Here is a 19,823-nt window from a genome sequence, read left to right on the forward strand (position 1 = left end):
TAATCATTACTGTTTAAATAACGAAATAAAAAGAGGTTTCCTTTAAAATAGTGCACTGTGTCTATCCTGACAGAAAAGTAGATTTGCTGTTGACAACTATCTTTTACATCTGTGGGACTCAAAAAGAAACAGTGTGTCATCTGTTTATGAACTGCATAAATACAAAAACGTTTTGGATGGAAGCTGGAAAATATATTGGAGATATAATTAAATAGAAACTGTAAATCTTTTGGATAAAGAAACTATTCTGAGTTACCTTAATGACAAGGTAGCCAACGATTGTATTTTTATTACACAGTTGTTTTTATTATCAGCAAAATTCCATGTTCATAAAGTCAAATGGTCTAACTCCAAACCTATAGATTCTAACATTTTTTGAATGAAATCAATCTGTACTGTAAAATTATCAACTTCAAAACCAAAAGGCAATTCGAACTAATTTGATTTAAAAAAAAATTAAAATGTATTTAAACCCCAAAGGTTATTTGATTGATATTTCATTTTTTTCATCTTCTTTTTTTGTTCTGTTTTGTTCTGTTTGTCATGTTCTGAAAAATGAAATACAAGGGGTTGGCCCTCAGACGCCCTCTAGTGGCCAGGGGCGGTAAGCACAAGCAGTGCTTGTGGACTTCATGAAGTCGCCTGAAATGTCAGCAGAACATCCGAAACTCTACTTCATCTCTCAGATCCTTCAATAAAAAATATGTTACAACCGATTTAAAGGAGATGCGGATGAAAAGTAGACCTTCATTAGAGATATCCTGTCTGATGTTGCATCGATTATGTCTTTGACGTATAGTGGAACAATCAAAAGCATGATCCGATTGATGTGCTTTTGATTTTTTACTAAAAAAATAAAATAAAAATAAAACGGTTAATGTATGTGTTTTTGTTGGAGTGGGGGTGGCGATCATCCGGGGGGCCCCACGGTTTCTCCCCCTGCGTGACTGTCCCTTTAAGAACATGCACTTGCAGCCATTTTCTGCTCTTTGTGTGGGGTGGATTAGCACAGGGTTTGGTACAGGGCGAAACTGGAGCATCAGTCCACACAGAAGACGAGAGGAATCAGAAAATACACACGAATATTAAAAAATAATAATAAAAGGAAAGAAGCCACCGGATCGTCGTCGCAGACCGCGACACCGTCCGCCCGCCCGTTAGTCCGCCGGACGGACATGCATTTATATCAGGTATGTGAGAAATGGATGCAGCGGCACTCAGCGCTGGAGACGAGCGGGGATGTGATGACGGCTGGAGGCTGGGCTGCTTCTGCGCTCCCCCTTCTTTTCACTCGTGCCGTCTTCATTTATGACTGTGCACCGGGGGAGATAACGGTTTACGGACGGACGGATGCAACCCCATCCGGGCACCGGGGCTGATGCGCCGGGCAGATTCTGACTCATGAATGGGATCCCGTTAGCCTTCGTTGGCATCGTAGTTCTCCCCGTGATGGGTGGGGTGAGGAGAGGCTTCCTGTGTGTAGCAAGTGCACAGATGACACCCACGAGAGAGTTTTTTTTTTTTGGGAGGGGGTGACCTCGATCATAAAAGATTAATCGTTTTTTTTCTTTTTGTTGAAATGTCGTTTTATTATATTTATATATCATTTAATTGTATCCACCCAGCCGATTGCGATCATCATCATCATCATCATCATGATCATCATCATCATGATCGTCGGGCCAAATAAAAGCTGCGTTCTGAGCAGGCCTGCGGCGATCACCGCTCCTCACACTTCCGTTTAAACTAACGGAGGATTTCGGTCATGCGTGACCCCCCCCCCCCCCCCCACGGAGCCCGCATTTTAAGGCAACAGCATCACCGTTTTTGTTTTTTGTTGTTTTTATTTTCTGGCAAACATGAAGAAATGCGGGGAAAAAAGGCGATGTTCGTCGAAGGCTGTCACACTGATGCGCGCGCACTTTCGCGCGCGCCCACTTCCAATTGTCAGCACAGCAGCAGAGATGTGCAATTCTGTTTAACTGATTATAATACTATTTACTGCTAAAGGAAGACGTTTAGGGCCTTTTTTTAATGTATATTTAAATGCGTTGAAAATGAATGAATTCCCAAACAATCCTTTTAAACTCAATCACTTTGCTGATTTTAATGTTTTTCAAAAATATTTCTTAAATGGTTCAAACATTATTTGGTCCAAACTAAATATAAGGTTTTGTTTTAACCCCAAATGTTGCCCATTTTTCTGCCTGCTTTCTCAAAGTAATATGGACAAAATCAGGATCTGAAACTGGTGTGTTGCCCAGATAAAACTATTACCAGTTTTGTTTTTTAATGCCTATTTTTTAATATTGCTTTGTTTTTTAACTCAAGATTTTACCGATATTTTACCTATTTTCTCAAAAGAAATGTGGAGAAAATGAGGATTAGAAACAGATATGTTCCTTTGACATACTTTTTATTTTTGTGTGAAAGCTTTATATTAAGATTCACAACTTTGATTTGAAAAAAAGATAGCATAACTGCTTTTTAAAAATTACTTTCAGCAGAATAAGTTGAGAGGGATAGAACCCACTGACTTAAGGAGAGGCTAACTGTGAAGTGCCAAAAAGGAGCCCATTTCATAAAAAAAAAAAAAAGTGAGAATCTTCCTTGTTGTTTCCCTCTACAGGGCTCTCCAACCTAAGGCTCTGGAGCCACATGTGCCCCCCCCCCCCATTGTGGTTCTGTGGTTGAAGAAAAATTCAATGTTTTTCATTTTAAAAGATAACATATTTTTTGGGCTACAACGTGCATCAAGTGAAACAAAACAGTCAAATAAGACAAACTTTATTCAACTTATACACACACAGTTCTGCAAGGCTCCTAGTGCTCCAACAGTCCATCAAGTGGTGAAGCTTTGTATTAAGTCAAACTAACATATTTATGACAGATTTTGGAGCATCATTTAAAAAAAAGGTCTGAAAGCATAACTGGAATCCTTGCATGTTCCAGTTATGTGTTCCTTACTGTCCTAAGAACGCTAAGATTCACCTACTTAGAACTCTGATTTAATTTGTTATAGGTTTATGAGTTTATGGCCGAGATGCACCGACAGCAGGAAAATTATTTGTTTATTTTTATTTAATTGCTCCTCACATTACACTACCTACTACTACATTTGCTGCATTGCGATGATCCAATGTGGCACAGGGTGTCTTTTATTTTGAAAGGAAGTCATGTGAACCACTGTTAAAGTTATAAAGTATTTCATATTTTGAAAAGAAAAGGCTTTTTTGTCTCTGTTTGTTTTCATGTTTGCCAAAAAGACAATAATTTATTTAAATTTATAATGATAGCAACATAAAAACAAAGCAGTTTCTTCTTTTTCTAAGGGCTCTGGTAGCTGCAGCTGGGTTGCTGTCAGTGGGAAATCAACTGGAATGGCACTAATTGCTGAAGGTTGCAGACTCTTGCCGTATAAATAAGACTCCTTGATTGAAATAGTTGTGTGCATGGTGTGCATCTGAAAACCAAACTTGACGTCGTGGTAACACTACAGTAAGTCTGTGTAAAGATGCCAATTCCAGCTACCTTTCTAACACCTGAGGCTCTTTGCACTATTTCATGCTGTTCTGTGCACATTTAAGGGGAAAACTCCAGCTTTCCCAAGCTGATCAGATAACTTCTAATTGTGCTTTTACTAAATAAACCACCTGAGGGGGATGTTCCAACAGCTGACATGACACTGGTTGACTAACAATGCGCATGTGCTTTTCCGGCTATCTATGTTTGCTTAGATCTTTCTAATTTTCTGCTGTTCTTGCGTTACCCAAGATCTGATGTAACTCAGTCCATGGTGTTTAGCTGGGAGGGTTTTCCGGTGAAGTCCAACAACAGTGTGAGATTTTCGTGGCCTCCCATAGTCCCCCATGCTAAGCCTCGTTACCAAGAGCCCAGAAGGGAATGTAGGGGCCCTTTTTGCTTTGCAGAGTTGCACATACACAGTGAGATAGACAGATCTGTCAACTGTGGAGCTCAGTTTGCAGGGGGGGGGGGGTTATTCAACTAGCTTGAGGTTAGCGCTGTTTGGTAGCACTGAGCATGTTTGTCTGCTGCACAAAAGCCCCGCTTTACTGTTTGTGAGCCTCCAAGCCAGAAGAGTTTGAAAGGAATGAGAGAGTTCTAAGCAGTAAAAACAGTGCGACGATTACGGCATCCAGCCAAAAACAACCAAATCCTAAAAAAAAAAAACAGCGTTTCGACAGAGTTTATCCTAAACTGCAACTATTGAGTGCCAAAAGTGCAGAAACTGTGCTGGATTTCATTTCCCTGTCACACTTGGATCTGGGATTTTCATTTGATTTTTTTTTTTGTGATGTGGATTTTGAACACGCCGGATTGCACAAATGGTCATGTAAAGCCCCCTCTTTTAATATGCAGATGATGAAAACAGAGGTTAAAGTTGTTTTTTTGTGACTAAACTGCAAGCTTCTTGTCTCTTTTCCTGGTGATTCAACCCTCTGATCCTCACCAGCTCCACTTGTGACTTGAATATTAAGCTGCTTATGGGGAGGTTTGCTCTGCCTGCCGGTTTAGATGTAATACATCCATTTCTGAAGGACACAGTGCATGGGGTGGATGCATACAGATTGGGGTTTTATTAAAGTTAGGTTTTGTAAAAAAAAAGACACAGACCGTATCCTGCCTCTCTGTCACTTATTACAGACACACAGATGAGCTAAGCAAGTACTTGTGGACACTTAATGATTTCAGTGGTAACCCAAAAATAGAAAAATACAAAACTTCAGTAGGGTTTTTTTCCAGTATCATCTTTAAGGCTTCTAAGAATCTCCTGCTTTAGTTGTTCCTGGTAATAATTTAAAAAATAACTTCAGTGTCCTGCACTCGGGTGAAGGGAGAAACAATAAAGAAGTGACACATCAAGGCGTTAAAAAATACCTGCTTTACTCTCGACTTAATATTTCAGTCAATCTGTGTAGTTTATAAGTTGAGAAGTTTTATTGTGTAACTTCATAGTTTTGTAGCTTTCTATTAAATAGGGGTGCTAAAATGTCCATTTTGTTTTAAAGATTATCTGAAATTTGATGGCAGGAACACAACAATACGATAAAATAATGTAGACCACCTTATTCCTTGTATTGTAATATATATTTTTAAAATGAATAATACCCAAAAGTATCAGTTTTGCAGGGATTCTCTAAACGTTTTATCTTACATGCTCGCTCTTTCCCTCTGCTCCTTGCAGACCGGGCTGTTTTTTGAGTGACACTTCATTACCATGACGACGCACGTGACGCTGGAAGATGCTCTGTCCAATGTGGACCTGCTGGAAGAGCTGCCCCTGCCAGACCAGCAGCCATGCATCGAGCCCCCTCCCTCCTCCATCATGTACCAGGTACCAACTTGCACGCACTGACCCCCCTCCTCCACCCCCACCATCACCGCGCCCATCTGCTGTCTGCCACAGCTGTTAGGATCCCCTTCAGCTTTTCCCATGTCACTCCTTTCTTTCTTTCTTTCTTTCTTTCTTTCTTTCTTTCTTTCTTTCTTTCTTTCTTTCTTTCTTTCTTTCTTTCTTTCTTTCTTTCTCTGCAGGCCAACTTTGACACCAACTTTGAAGACAGGAATGCGTTTGTGACGGGCATCGCTCGCTACATAGAGCAAGCCACAGTCCACTCCAGCATGGTGAGACTGCAGCTTCTGCTGCCATGCCAGAAGTCATTTCACTTCCCGTTTCAGCCAACAGAAAGCTGGCCGTAAGCTGCAGCTTCAGCCACTAAAGTGAGGCCTCATTCTGTGTAGACTGGTCATAATTTGACTGCGTCTACAGCACGACTGACACTCTATTTTACACAATTGTTCCACACACTGATGATGAGGCAGAGGAACACTTAACTCTTTCCCCTAAAGGTGAAGGATTGGAATATGGTTGGACTAACGCAGAGGGGAAGTAACGCTTTATTTTGGTGTGTTTTAGCAGGAAGTTTGATTGAGATTTTATTTTGGGAAGAACCACTTTTTAAAAGAGGAAGTGAACTGCTTTTGTCAAAATATTCACCAACTCTTGAAACTGGCAATATATTTAAAGACCCATTCTAAGGGAAATTGTGTTTTTTAAACATGTTCTTGTGGCATTTTACTGATGATGGAGAACATAGAAAAGAAAATGAAGCTCAAAATGGAATTTCTAGTAGTTCTTTATTCAAATCAATCAGGGGCACAAAAAAAAGCCATTTGAAAAAGATCGTATTAGAAACTATATCCTAGAAAACAACACAGATTTTCTATTTTGGCTTAGTATAATTACAATGAACAGACCACTGGGAACGCTTTGAAAATAGGAAGAAAAGATGATCTGAGTGGGTCTTTAAAATGATGGGGTGGCTCCATAAAAATACCAGCCATTTTTTAATCATACAATGTGACATTAAAAAACTTGATTATTTTTTTAAAAATGGACGTTTTTGCTTTTTGTTTCTATTCAGAACGAGATGCTGGAAGAAGGACATGAGTATGCTGTGATGCTTTACACCTGGAGGAGCTGCTCCAGAGCCATTCCTCAGGTTAGTACAACACCAACATAGTCTGTGTCTTCCAAACTGAAGTAGAATCTGCTGATGTACCATAACTGAATATTCCTGTCAAAAAACCCCGTTTGGATTGCTGTCTGAATTTGTTCAGATCAGCATGTGGTTGAACGTATGAAACTGTTAAAGTTGCTGAACATGAAATGTTGGTTTTAACTGGTCAAACCTGACATCTCATGGCAGCTGAAGCTTAGCTGTTCATGTTTTGCTTCTGCTCTGTTGGTTTTGACACCAACTTAAAAGTTTCATGTTTTTTTTCCATCTCTATCTCTTAAATTAACAGAGGTGTAGAGTGAAAACATAATCTATTATTAAATTTCGGTGTTCTGTTTTATATGAAGTTTCATTTTTATTGCTTTTATCAGTGTATAAACTTCATGAATGGCAGTTCTAAACTGTGTGTTGTCGCCATCTTGTGTTGGTTAGGTGAAATGCAACGAGCAGCCCAACAGAGTGGAGATCTATGAGAAAACAGTGGAGGTTCTGGAGCCTGAAGTGACCAAGCTTATGAAGTTCATGTACTTCCAGGCAAGATATTAATTGGAAAAGTGAAGCAAACAATCAACCAACGGATTTCTGATTTAAAAGGGTCAAATTCACTGCAACATGGTAGATTATTTATCTCTCATTTTTCGCAGAGGAAAGCTATAGAACGCTTCTGCAGTGAAGTAAAGCGACTCTGCCACGCTGAGAGAAGGAAAGACTTCGTGTCAGAGGCGTATCTGCTCACCCTGGGAAAATTCATCAACATGTTCGCAGTGCTGGATGAGCTCAAGAATATGAAGTGTAGTGTGAAGAACGATCACTCTGCTTACAAACGGTAGCCAGCAGTCATTTGGTTTACAGTTTTAAAGTAGCTTTGAAAATAAAATAAAAATGTTATTTTTTTTAGAACGAAAAGTAAAAGTTTTCCACTGTCTTCTGCCTTTTAGAGCTGCTCAGTTCTTGAGGAAGATGGCCGACCCTCAGTCCATCCAGGAGTCCCAAAATCTTTCCATGTTTTTAGCAAACCATAACAGGATCACTCAGGTTTGTTTGTGTCCTTTTCACATGTATGAGGTTGAAAATTAGATTTAAAAGGTTAGTGTTAATCCGAGCTGTTTTTTTCTATTTTTTTTTAATAAAACTGCATATTCAAATCAAAAGATGTTTTTTTTTTTTTCTTTACAGTGAACAAAAGTGGAAAGACGTTGGAGAATTGGGTTCACTGTTTATGCACAGAGCTGGTTAGATTAGGGTTTGACTTAGCTTTCTCTGCTGATGAATGAATATAAACCAAATGAGAATATTAGAAGTAGTCTAAAATAGCATAACCTATAAAATTATAAAGTCATTCAATTTTGTATAATTCTCAATTAACTTCTTTAATTTAAACAAAATAAAGGGACAAAATGCGTACAGTAATATATATTGTGACTAAAACAAAATTCTTTTCTTATTGTCAAATTTATAAAATCTACAAGATGACAAAAACGGCTTCATTTTCCGTGTCTAATCTGTAGTGTGTTCATTTTTTTAGTGCCTGCACCAGCAGCTGGAGGTGATTCCAGGATATGAAGAACTTTTGGCTGATATTGTCAACATCTGCGTTGACTATTATGAGAACAAAATGTATTTGACGCCGAGTGAGAAACACATGCTGCTAAAGGTCTGTGCAGCTCAACTTAAAGGGTAGTAAAGCTCTGATATCCATGTTGATGTTTATTTTAAGCAAGTGCTCTCCTTGTGCCTTCCAGGTTATGGGCTTTGGTCTGTACTTGATGGATGGAAATGTAAGTAATATCTACAAATTAGACGCCAAGAAGAGGATCAACTTGAGCAAGATTGACAAATTCTTCAAAGTAAGGCTCCAGCTGCTTTAACTACATTTTAGCGACTAACATAAAAAAAACAAATGGGTGAGGCGTTCATGCACTGTAATTTTCAGCTTCAAGTCGTACCACTTTTTGGAGACATGCAGATCGAGTTGTCACGCTACATCGAGACAAGTGCTCACTACGAGGAAAACAAGTCCAAGTAAGGAAACCCTGCCAACGAAATGCTGCTTTTCGGATCGACCTGTACAGTTCCTCTATGTTTCCTGCACGAGGCGTCTCCAGTGAAACGCCGCCGTCTTTTGTGCGCAGGTGGACGTGCACTCAGAGCAGCATCTCACCGCAGTACAACCTGTGTGAGCAGATGGTGCAGATCAGGGACGACCACATTCGCTTCATCTCGGAGCTTGCGCGCTACAGCAACAGCGAAGTGGTGACGGGTTCCGGGCTGGACAGCCAGAAGTCTGATGAGGAGTACAGGGAGCTGTTTGACCTGGCTCTGAGGGGTCTGCAGCTGTTGTCAAAGTGGAGCACCCACGTCATGGAAGTGGTAAGTTAAGAATTGGATGAAGTTTAGCCAACTCTTCAATACGATAAAGAGGTTTCTAGAGTTTTTTTAAGCAATTTTTGCTTAAAGACCCACTACATATAAACAGGTGGATGATGGGAAAGGGGAGCGGGGTTGCCCTGCACCAACAGTCCTGCCCACAACTTGGAGTTGAATTTCTATCAAATACTAGAAAACAACACAGGCTTTTTGAATTTGAATAAAAATGGCAATTCGGTGTGGGTCTTCAAAAACTAGCCCCGTGGGAGAGTGTCTGCCCTGAGACTGGAAGGCCGTGAGTTCAAATCCACAGTTGAGTCGCACGAAAGGGACCCAATGTCTCCCTGCTTGACACTTAGCAATAAAGAGGTTGGATTTGGGGGTTAAACCCCCAAAAGGTCACTGAACATGGCTGTGTCTGCACCGCTCCCCTGGGGGATGGGTCAAATGCAGAGAACACGTCACGTAGCTGACCTGTGTTGCAGTCGATAGAACTTTAACTTTTTTTTTTCCATTTGACCTATTTCCAACACTCCTTTTGTCTCTTTCAGTACTCATGGAAGTTGGTACATCCCACAGATAAATTCTGTAATAAGGACTGTCCAGGCACAGCAGAAGAGTATGAACGCGCCACAAGGTACAACTACACCAGTGAGGAGAAGTTTGCCCTGGTGGAGGTCATTGCTATGATTAAAGGGCTGCAGGTAAACACTGCCGACACATAAAGTGTTCGCTAATTGATGTTCAATGCAGGAGGACATTTAGAAACGGTGTCTGGACAGATATGGTGTCTGCTAAATAGTTTTATTTCAACTTAATTTATAGCTCAGGTGCTAAATAAAGAGGTCTCAGTCCTGAAGACATGCATAATGGTGGTTCTGTGGGATTTGCTGTGTAGGTGCTCATGGGTCGTATGGAGTCGGTGTTCAATCAGGCTATCAGGAATACAATCTATGCAGCCCTGCAAGACTTTGCTCAAATGACCCTCAGAGAGCCGCTACGCCAAGCGGTGCGCAAGAAGAAGAATGTCCTCATTAGGTACTGCAAAGTGAATCAGATAATCCCTTTTGGATTCAGCCTGCAAGAGATGAAGTACCAACTGTGGGATTTTTTTTTTTTTTTTTAAAGTGTTCTCCAGGCAATTCGAAAGACTGTCTGTGACTGGGAAGGAGCAAGAGAGCCTCCGAATGACCCCTGTCTGAGAGGCGAAAAGGATCCAAAGGGCGGTTTTGACATCAAGGTGCCCCGTAGAGCTGTGGGACCCTCCAGCACCCAGGTAAAGCATAAAACATACCAGGCTGCTTGGCATAGAAGGTGCAAGGTGCATGTTATTTGGGTTATTTGGGGAAAGGATTGCCAGGCACACAATTTTTATTTTATTTTTTCAAAGGAAAAGATAATAATCAAAGGGGAATCTGTCTCACCAGAGATGAAGGCAGGTTTTAAAAGTGAAGACAATCAGTATTGCCAGCTTCAAAGGGGGTTAGTGTTCTTTCTGTGATGGCAACAATATGAGAAAATGTCTTATTTTTCTTCAGAAAGAGGCAATACCTCTATTTTTTATAAATTTTTTCATGCTTTGCATGAAATCAAAAATTGATTGTCCAGTTTATTTATCTAAGTGGCAAATATCTTTGATGTTGTAGTTTGTTCCCTTTTGTATTGAATGAATGAATTAATTGAATTGAACTATAAAGACATACTCTAAAGAAAGTTACGTTTAAAATTGCATTTCGGATTTTTTTTTTTTTAGTTCAAGTAGTTTTGAAACGGAAGCAGACGATAAAATTTGGTTTGTAAAAAGAGCTTATTTGTGATATAAAAAAAATGCACGGAGCGGGCCACAAGATCCCTGCTCTCACCAACAGGGAGGGGGAAGATTAATTTCTAATGAACTACTGCCACTCCATAGGAACAATGTCCACAGGTTTTTAAAAAAATTGGCGAAAAACAACATAATAATTAAAAGACCACTGGGATACTAGATCAAAATAAAACACAAGTGGGACTTTAAGCATTTTTTGTTTCTTAATTTGTGAAAAATAAAAAGCATTTTGATGTTTGGTTGTCTTCCTGTGCAGTTGTACATGGTCCGCACCATGCTGGAGTCCCTGATAGCAGACAAAAGTGGATCGAAGAAGACTCTCCGCAGCAGTTTGGATGGACCCATAGTGCAGGCCATCGAAGATTTCCATAAGCAGTCCTTCTTCTTCACACATTTACTGAACTTTAGTGGTAAGCTAAATGTAATTCAAGTCATTTATTCAGGAGATGGAATATATTTTTTGATTGAAATCGAAAATTTTAGTTGGAATATCAAACTATAAGTGCATGCTGTTTGTTTTAATGATCCTATTTAAGCATGAAGGTTTTAACAGCTATCTGTACCTCTAATGATTTCCTTATATAGTCCACTTTGTCAGGTACAGCTCATCTAAACTCTAGTGCAGACAATAGGTGAACCTTGCTCTGTTTGAGAGGAAGGTTCTGGTTTTCATGTTTTTTATGGTTGACCAAAGCGCAGAAGTGAACCAAAAGGAGAAATGACATAAGAGTTATGTATTAAAAGTAGCAACAAAATCAGCAAAACTCAGAAGGAATCACATAAAGTTGAAAAGCATTGCAGTGTAAACTTGTAGTGAGGAAATACTAGCGCTAATTATCTGAGAGTGGTTGTGGCAATAGTTGTTTTTCTTCGTCTTCCCTGCTTTGGTCTGCTTATGCTGCCCCCAAGTGAGCAGCACTTGAAACTGCAGGTTTTCTTCAGGCAGTTAAATCTGCTTCAGCAGCTTCTGAGAGCTGTATGTGCTTTAGCAACCCAAACCAGACGAATGTACGACAGTTATTTGAATTTTCTGCTCATTTATACAAAGTCCACAGGACTATCCTTGTGCATGTAAGCAATACTTTTAATTGTGTTTGTCTTGTCCAGAGGCCCTGCAGCAGTGCTGCGACCTGTCCCAGCTCTGGTTCAGGGAGTTCTTCCTGGAGCTGACCATGGGCCGCAGAATCCAGTTCCCCATTGAAATGTCCATGCCATGGATCCTTACTGACCACATCCTGGAGACAAAGGAGCCTTCCATGATGGAGTAAGACTAATTAAGGGGAGATTTGTGTTTTGTACCCTAACAAGTGGGCAGTACTGCAACCATTACCCTTTCTCCTCCAGGTATGTGCTGTACCCCCTTGATTTGTACAACGACAGTGCCTACTATGCTCTTACAAAGTTTAAAAAGCAGTTCCTCTATGATGAAATTGAGGCTGAGGTAAGATCTGATGGACACCAATTCCATTTGGCTCATTTTAAGTTGAATTTGATATATATTTTGTGTGTTATTTGAACAGGTAAACCTGTGCTTTGACCAGTTTGTCTACAAGTTGGCAGATCAGATCTTTGCCTATTATAAAGCAATGGCTGGCAGGTAAAAGGAGATTTTTTTTTTGAACAGAATACAGAAATTTGAGGGCTTCGTTTGAAGAAATTGTGATTTTTTTCCACAGTGTTCTGCTAGACAAGCGTTTCAGGGCAGAGTGTAAAAACTACGGGGTCATCATCCCGTACCCTCCATCAAACCGCTACGAGACGCTGCTCAAACAGAGACACGTACAGGTATCTGCACATCGTCTTTTTGATTATTTTGCTGTCTCATTTGCAAACTATGTCATTGTCGTATTTGACTCGTCTGCAGCTGCTGGGTCGCTCGATTGACCTGAACCGCCTGATCACCCAGAGAATCTCGGCAGCGATGTACAAATCCTTGGATCATGCTATTAGCCGTTTTGAGAGTGAAGACCTCACCTCCATAGTGGTGAGGGGACCATCAGGTGAAGCTTATTCCTGTTCGTTCTCCATATTTTGTTTAAACTCCTTGTATTTTTGGACAGGAGTTGGAGTGGCTCCTGGAGATCAACAGGCTAACCCACAGACTTCTGTGCAAACACTTGACGCTGGACAGCTTTGATGCCATGTTTCGTGAGGCCAACCACAATGTCTCTGCTCCCTACGGACGAATCACGCTCCACGTTTTCTGGGAACTCAACTTCGATTTTCTCCCAAATTACTGCTACAACGGATCAACGAACCGGTCAGCTAAATAAATGTAAAGAAAAACCATTGTTTTGTTTCAACTTTGAACCATCTCTCCTGTTCCTCTCAGCTTTGTGCGAACAGCTATTCCTTTCACCCAGGAGCCTCAAAGAGACAAGCCAGCCAATGTGCAGCCTTATTACTTGTATGGATCCAAGGTATATTGCCATTCTATGTTTGGTGTTCATATTTTTATCTATTTTTTGTTGCTTTTTACACTGTGTAACAAAAGAAAAACTGAAATAATGACTATGCTGCCTCCGATTATGATTCCGATGCTTCCTCTTTTTCTTCTCAGCCTCTGAACATCGCCTACTCCCACATATACAGCTCCTATAGAAACTTCGTCGGCCCGCCTCACTTCAAGACCATCTGCCGCCTGCTTGGTTACCAAGGCATCGCTGTCGTGATGGAGGAGCTGCTGAAAATTGTCAAGAGCCTGGTATTTATCTTCCAATTGCAGCCTCCAAAAAACATGTTGTCATGATCTTTCTGAATTGTAACCGCTATCATTATCTGCCTTTTTCTTTCCCTTTCGATGCTTTTGTCTATCTATTTTACCCTATAGTTGCAGGGCACCATACTGCAATATGTGAAAACTCTGATAGAAGTCATGCCCAAGATCTGCCGTCTACCGCGCCATGAGTATGGTTCCCCCGGTGAGCTCACCTCTGTCTTTTGTCCAACCACATTTACTGACAGGTTTTGAAATTTTAAACTTAAATGTGCACTTTTTATTTTTATTTTTTTTTAGCAAAAATGACTCAAATAAGGAAGTTCAGTGTAAATTCAATTAAAAGCATAGATTGTGACTGGTTGAGGTTTTTTACATACTACATTAAATTAAAAAACCATCAAGCTGAGATTCATAATGACTATTATTGTTATAATCCAGTATAAGATTATTCCAAGAAACCAGATCATTTAATTAAATTCTAATGGTCTATGTAATTGACCAGCAGATTACACTGAAAGCTTTTCATTGGAATCTTCATACTGAGTAAGCTAACAGCAACAGGGCATAAACTTCCATTTTTAAATGGAAGATTAGGAAGAATTCTTCAGCAGAACCAGACTTGATATGAGTAACAGGTTGGGCTCTAAAAGGGGGCTAAATGCTGTGACTGTCCGACACAAATGTGACGGCCCGCAAAAATCAACAATTAACTAAAAGCACCCCACAAACCAAAATAAAACAATATATATAACGTAAGGATGGACGGACAGACAGATGAAGATTAGACAGGCAGACGAGGCCGAATATAGGCATTGAAAAGAGGGGGGCAATGCCACCTAAATGCGTCGGTGCCCCCCTGAATGTGATGGCCCACGACGTCCACCACCAACTATAGAAATAAAAATTACAAAAAAAAAACAAAAAAAAAGACATCATGGAGTTACAGACAGATGGACAAATAGACGGACACGAAAAGAAAAAAAAATACATAAATGCACCCTTAACAGCTTGCTGGTGCCTATCCTAAGACCGATAAATAAGGAGGGTAGTGTCAGGAAGAGCATTCAACCTAAAACCTAGGACATTTCAGATAGATCAAAGGAGAAGATGAAGGCTATAGATGAGCTGAAATGATGAAAGCATGGTTTTCTATGCATATGTAGGAGCTCGGACGGATGTGAAACCCCAAACTCTTAGCACAACCCCTAATATTCTTGCTTTACCCCAGAGTGGGGCAGGCTAAATCCGGGCCGGCTTTGAACTCTGCTGAATTTAATGTAGCCACCGTTCTTGAAAGAAATGTAAAAATGTGGTTCCCAGTGAGAAAAGTGGCTAGAAAAAAATGTTTCTTCTTTTTTTCCCCCTCTGTGTTAATTTAGTTTTGGAAGTTCTGATCCACATTTATGTACTGTGGCTAAAGCTACGTGTGCAAAATCAGACTACAGTTGGCCAGACAGATTATGCTGAGGTGAAGAGGTTTGTAAATCTGTAGCTTACTGATGTTCTGTACCTTTGTAACCTAAAATCTTGACCTGGCTCGTAGCCCGCGACCTTTCCATCTGTAGTTAGCGGTCCTCCTGTCCTCTGGTGAAAGCCTGGCGCTCTCATTGAATGTGGGTCACACTGACCTGAGTCATCCCCGTAGCATTGGGGGTTTTACAAAATCGCGAGGTACTTGGTTCGAAGGAGTTTGGGGAGTTTGACTCTTGTCTCTTCATAAAACAAGGATTTCGCAGTGGTTCAGTTTGTTATTTCTGCCCCGCCAGGAATCCTGGAGTTCTTTCATCATCAGCTCAAGGATATCATTGAATACGCTGAGCTGAAGACAGATGTCTTTCAGAGCTTAAGGGAGGTGGGAAACGCTATCCTCTTCTGCCTGCTCATCGAACAAGCTCTGGTAAGTCCTTTTGTTTGGATTTGTCTACATCTCATAGTACTCTAATGTTTCCTCTTGTCATATCTCCTATATTGTGTTGCTTCTCCTGCTACATAAACTCTATCAGTTTATTGTAATGAACCCTTTCTTGTCTGTAAGCATGCTTTTGTTGACAAGCCTCTGTTATGTAGCGTGACGTATTGAATAATGAATGAAAGTTTAAGATTCCCTTTGAAATGGGGAATCATGTGACTCAAGTCTCCACACCCTCAAATGTGTTCGATCTTTCATAGCTTTTTATTCTGAAAACAGTTCTATCTTTTATTACACGCTGGAAACTATCACAGGTGGTAAGAATTTAGGTTTGGTTATTGGTATCAGTATTAAAGAGAACAAATCTGGTATTTTCTTTTCCTTTCTTGTACGTTGGAGCTGCTTTTTTTAATTTATTTAACTTTATGTTAACGTTGGCTCGTTTTTTACCACCAATCAACCATGGAAGCATAAGGACCTTTTTACTTTTTAAAATTTCAAATTAAAATGTTTCACTTGAGTGAAAATCAAGGCGTGCTCCTAACTTCCTTGACTTCCATGGAAGAGGTGATGACATATTTTGGTTTGCTGTGGTGCTTAACTCTCCAGTCTCTTCTAAGTGTGGTCGCTCATAATGCCTGTGTACTTTGAACTGTTTCTCTTTAACTTCTCTTCGTCATCGCCGTCTTGGCTGCACTGACTCTAGTGTGTGTATGAAGTGTCTTTGTGTTGCTGTCGGTGTGTTTTGACCGTTCGGTTTTCTCAACGTTGCATGGTTCTTTCTTCTTGTTCTCGATCTTTCAGTCAAGGCTCTAACATGCTGCTTTTGCATGTTTTCTTTGATTTTCTTCACTGACTGTCTCCATGACAACTGCCTTTTGGTGCATTAGTAGTCACGTCAGTTCTCATGGCTCACATGCCACGCTCAGAACCTGTGCACATATTTAGGCCTTTGGGGTGGATGTATGCCTTCTGAATCCACCTATATGGGATTTTGTGCTGCACGTGTGACAGATTTGATTTCTGTTTGCACTGGCCTCTCACCTGGCCTTCATCATCATTCAATCCTAGTCAATTTTTGCTGCAGTGCTGCATAATCTCAAAAAGGCATGTAGCAGCCTGTTGCATTTGCTCCATTTTGGAGCTGCAGCATATTCCGTATTGTTTTAAAAGTTGATACCTTTTTTTTGTTTGCCCCCAAAGCTCAAAAAAAGCTCACTCAGGAAAATGAAAACCACCTCATAGTTTTCATTTTCATTCTTGCATGCTTTGTTAGGATATCTGTTTAGCAATGTTTTTTTTTATTGCTTTGTGGGTGAATTGCAGTCCCAGGAGGAAGTGTGCGACCTGCTTCACGCTGCCCCCTTCCAGAACATTCTGCCTAGAGTCTACATCAAAGGTACACAAAACACATCAGTCCTTCTCACAGGAAGAAGATATGTTTTTTTTAAACCTGTGGTGTTTGTGTTGAACATAGAGGGAGAGCGTTTGGAGGTGAGGATGAAGAGACTGGAAGCAAAGTACGCCCCACTTCACCTTGTGCCTCTAATCGAGAGGCTGGGAACCCCGCAGGTGGGACATGCTCCTTTCCATCTTTTGGAATACTAATATTTATTAAATGCATGATGAAAAATAAAAAAATGTATTTGTTGTTGCTTATCTTTTCTCCAGCAAATAGCCATCGCACGAGAGGGTGACCTGTTGACCAAAGAGCGCCTGTGCTGCGGCCTCTCCATGTTTGAGGTCATTTTGACTCGCATCCGCAGCTTCCTGCAGGACGGCGTGTGGCGCGGGCCCCCGCCCACTAACGGAGTGATGCATGTTGATGAGTGCATGGAGTTCCACCGCCTGTGGAGTGCCATGCAGTTTGTCTACTGCATCCCTGTAGGCACACACGAGTTTACAGCAGAGTAAGTACAGCCTTTGATTTGTTGGACCATCTTTCATTTAATGTTGTTTTTGCTGCAGTTTCAGAGAAGCAGAAAATCAAACATTTTTGCTGTGTCTTTAGACTCGTGTCTTCTTTAGAGACCCACTCCGATCATCTTTTGATCTACTGTAAAAGCGTTCCCAGTGGTCTTTTAATTAGTATTTTGCCGTTTTTGGCCAAAAAAACCCAAGACATAGTTCCTACAGTGGTTAATAAGAAATTTGCCCCTAAGTTGTGCCCAGGACTATACAAGTACTGAGCGATGTTGAGCTTAATTTTTTCTTAATGTATGTCCTCTATCAGAAAAATGCCATGGTAATTTTCATTGGAGAAGGCCTTCAACTAAAACAACATCTTCTTTTTCTGCCTTTCAGACAGTGCTTTGGTGATGGGCTCAACTGGGCAGGCTGTGCCATTATTGTTCTGCTGGGACAACAGCGACGCTTCGATCTATTTGATTTTTGCTACCATCTGCTGAAAGTCCAAAGGCAGGATGGCAAGGACGAGATCATCAAGAATGTGGTGAGTATATTTCATCTTCTTTTTGGAAGCCTAATTTCCCTTTTGCTTTTTTATGTCAGTTTATTAAATGATATCCCTTTTTGCTGCTTTTTCCTTCTTCTTTTTTTTTTTTTTGACAGCCCCTGAAGAAGATGGCAGACCGGATTAGAAAGTACCAGATCCTCAACAATGAGATATTTGCCATCCTGAACAAGTACATGAAGGCAGTAGAAACAGACAGTTCCACTGTGGAGCATGTTCGCTGTTTCCAGCCTCCTATACACCAATCCCTGGCCACCACCTGCTGAGAAAAAGCTTTGTTTGATGGCACAGACACACATTCCCCCTAAGCTGTGATGCTGATTTCTGCTCCTTACTCATCTTTGAGAGGTATTAGTCACAATAATGGGTCACAAAGCTTTGAAAAATCGGAAACAAGTTCTCTCAAATGTTTCCTTTTATTTAAGTTGTCTTTAAATTTTTCAAAGACGCTGACCAGATGGGAGGTAGAAGAGTATATTCACCTTTTTTTATTTAACATTTTTTTTCTTTTAAACGTACCTCTCTTTGTGTTATTCTCGCTGAAACTCATGCATGCCTTGTCTTATTCCCTCAGCTGCTCACTTGTGCATTGGAAAGCGCTTTGATTAAAAAAACATCCTGAAATATTAAACTGGAGCTAATAAAGCCCCCAAAATTAAAAATGAGAAGAAAGGGAATTGATTTTAACAACAATATTTACTAGTCTAACAAACGACTCATGGTTCAAGTCATAAAATATGTTGGTGCTCTCAAAGTGCTCTTTTTGCTATTGACATTTCTTGCCTCTGCACCTCCACGCTTCTCTGCTCTGCATGTCATTTTTGGATCCAACTTTGTTTGGATCGCTTCACAATACGATACAATAATCGGGTCAGGCCATACCCAGGGTACACAGTGTCTTATGAAGAAGTATTTGACCCCTGTCACCTTCCTCCATACCTGGCTTGCTTTTTGAATCATAGAAACTGGTTGCATTTCTTTGTGCCACCACCTCGTTTTTTTTTTTTTTTCCTTCTTTCTTTGATTGCTTTTGCAAGTTCCACACTGTAAACTTCCACTGTTGAACAAAGTGAAGTATTGAGTGTTGTAAATGTTCCTGTTTCTAATTATTAATAATTTAGTTTACACATCTTTGGTATACCTGCCTCTACTACTACTACTACTACAAAAAAACAACCTCAAGTGTTTTTCCTTTTCTTTGTCAGCTCAAGAGATTTTTTATATTCTGTACATGAAATTATTTACAAATTTCTTATTCATCTAAGTATGTGTTTGATTTTTTGATGACAAAAATACAGAAGAAGTGAGATCTGAAGAAGTACCTCTAGTTCTGACAAGAATAACTTGCTTTGATTGAGTGAATGATTAGACCTGTCAAGAACTACTTCCAGGCATAACAAATTAAAATGATGTGTTGATAGTGAAATAAAGGGCAGTTTCATAAATACATGTATCTACTATCCTTGGACTTTCGGTTAAGGTTTTGCAGTGTTATAAAAACATGTTCCCCTTTTTTTCATTTTGAAGAAAATAAGAGGAGAGCCTCAAACAGCCCTGTAATCTCTGTTTAAAATGGAGAATGTTTCTTTTGTAAACCCAGTGTCTTTCTTTCATATTTATTCCAGTCCAAACTATTGTTCATTTAAAGATTTAATCAAGTAAAAATGAAGGTGCCGATGTATCATCTCCAAACCTAAGCATGGCAGAAGTAATTTATTGTCTTAAGTGGCTCTATTTGTGACATGAGGCTTTGTTTATGATATTGTTGTACAAGTGATGGTGTTTAAAAGTATGGGGAAAAATCATTAAAATGTGTACAACAATAGTTCTGCAAGGTTATGTTGTATATCCATTAATAACAAGGTTTTTGAACATATTAAATGTGTTTTGATGAGGTTTAGCTATAAATTCAGATACAAATATGTTTCTAATATTGTTTGCAGATATTCTCAGAGGATAAGGAGGATGGTGGTTGTTGCTTAAAAAAT

At 40.0% G+C, this 19,823-nt stretch overlaps 1 protein-coding gene across 3 annotated transcripts; it reads left to right on the forward strand.

Annotated features, from left to right (window-relative positions):
- Positions 1-965: 965 nt before the first annotated feature.
- On the forward strand, positions 966-19,660 carry cyfip2 (cytoplasmic FMR1 interacting protein 2). Of its 3 annotated transcripts, none has more exons than XR_013658385.1 (30): positions 966-1,190; positions 5,207-5,356; positions 5,557-5,646; positions 6,447-6,524; positions 6,975-7,076; positions 7,187-7,368; positions 7,481-7,577; positions 8,068-8,196; positions 8,285-8,389; positions 8,476-8,564; positions 8,675-8,912; positions 9,461-9,613; positions 9,808-9,947; positions 10,038-10,185; positions 10,991-11,144; positions 11,842-11,998; positions 12,079-12,175; positions 12,255-12,331; positions 12,411-12,519; positions 12,599-12,718; positions 12,795-12,994; positions 13,067-13,154; positions 13,295-13,438; positions 13,565-13,655; positions 15,220-15,350; positions 15,677-16,761; positions 16,840-16,934; positions 17,034-17,272; positions 17,667-17,814; positions 17,934-19,660. XR_013658385.1 is itself a non-coding variant. In XM_023959332.2 (30 exons), exons 2-30 carry the CDS (start codon positions 5,240-5,242, stop codon positions 18,099-18,101), a joined length of 3,759 nt encoding a protein of 1,252 aa, XP_023815100.1. In that variant the 5' UTR covers positions 966-1,190; positions 5,207-5,239; the 3' UTR covers positions 18,102-19,660. The 3 variants fall into 3 exon arrangements, 2 of the variants coding, with proteins under 2 accessions (XP_023815100.1, XP_078809763.1); XM_023959332.2 differs by having other exon boundaries at positions 16,689-16,761; XM_078953637.1 differs by lacking the exon at positions 966-1,190 and adding an exon at positions 1,346-1,458 and having other exon boundaries at positions 15,220-15,352; positions 16,688-16,761.
- Positions 19,661-19,823: the final 163 nt, after the last annotated feature.

Source organism: Oryzias latipes, chromosome 10, assembly GCF_053564925.1.
Source record: "Oryzias latipes strain Hd-rR chromosome 10, Olatipes_Hd-rR_3.1".
Classification (NCBI taxonomy): Eukaryota; Metazoa; Chordata; class Actinopteri; order Beloniformes; family Adrianichthyidae; genus Oryzias; species Oryzias latipes.

What these genes read in the sequence shown, in the direction of transcription:
- cyfip2 (XM_078953637.1), top strand. Translation starts at nt 5,240, where the DNA reads ATGACGACGCACGTGACGCTGGAAGATGCTCTGTCCAATGTGGACCTG. An exon ending in CTATGATTAAAGGGCTGCAG is followed by an intron (nt 9,614 to 9,807) that starts GTAAACACTGCC and finishes TTTGCTGTGTAG; the next exon opens with GTGCTCATGGGTCGTATGGA. An exon ending in TCAAACAGAGACACGTACAG is followed by an intron (nt 12,520 to 12,598) that starts GTATCTGCACAT and finishes ACTCGTCTGCAG; the next exon opens with CTGCTGGGTCGCTCGATTGA.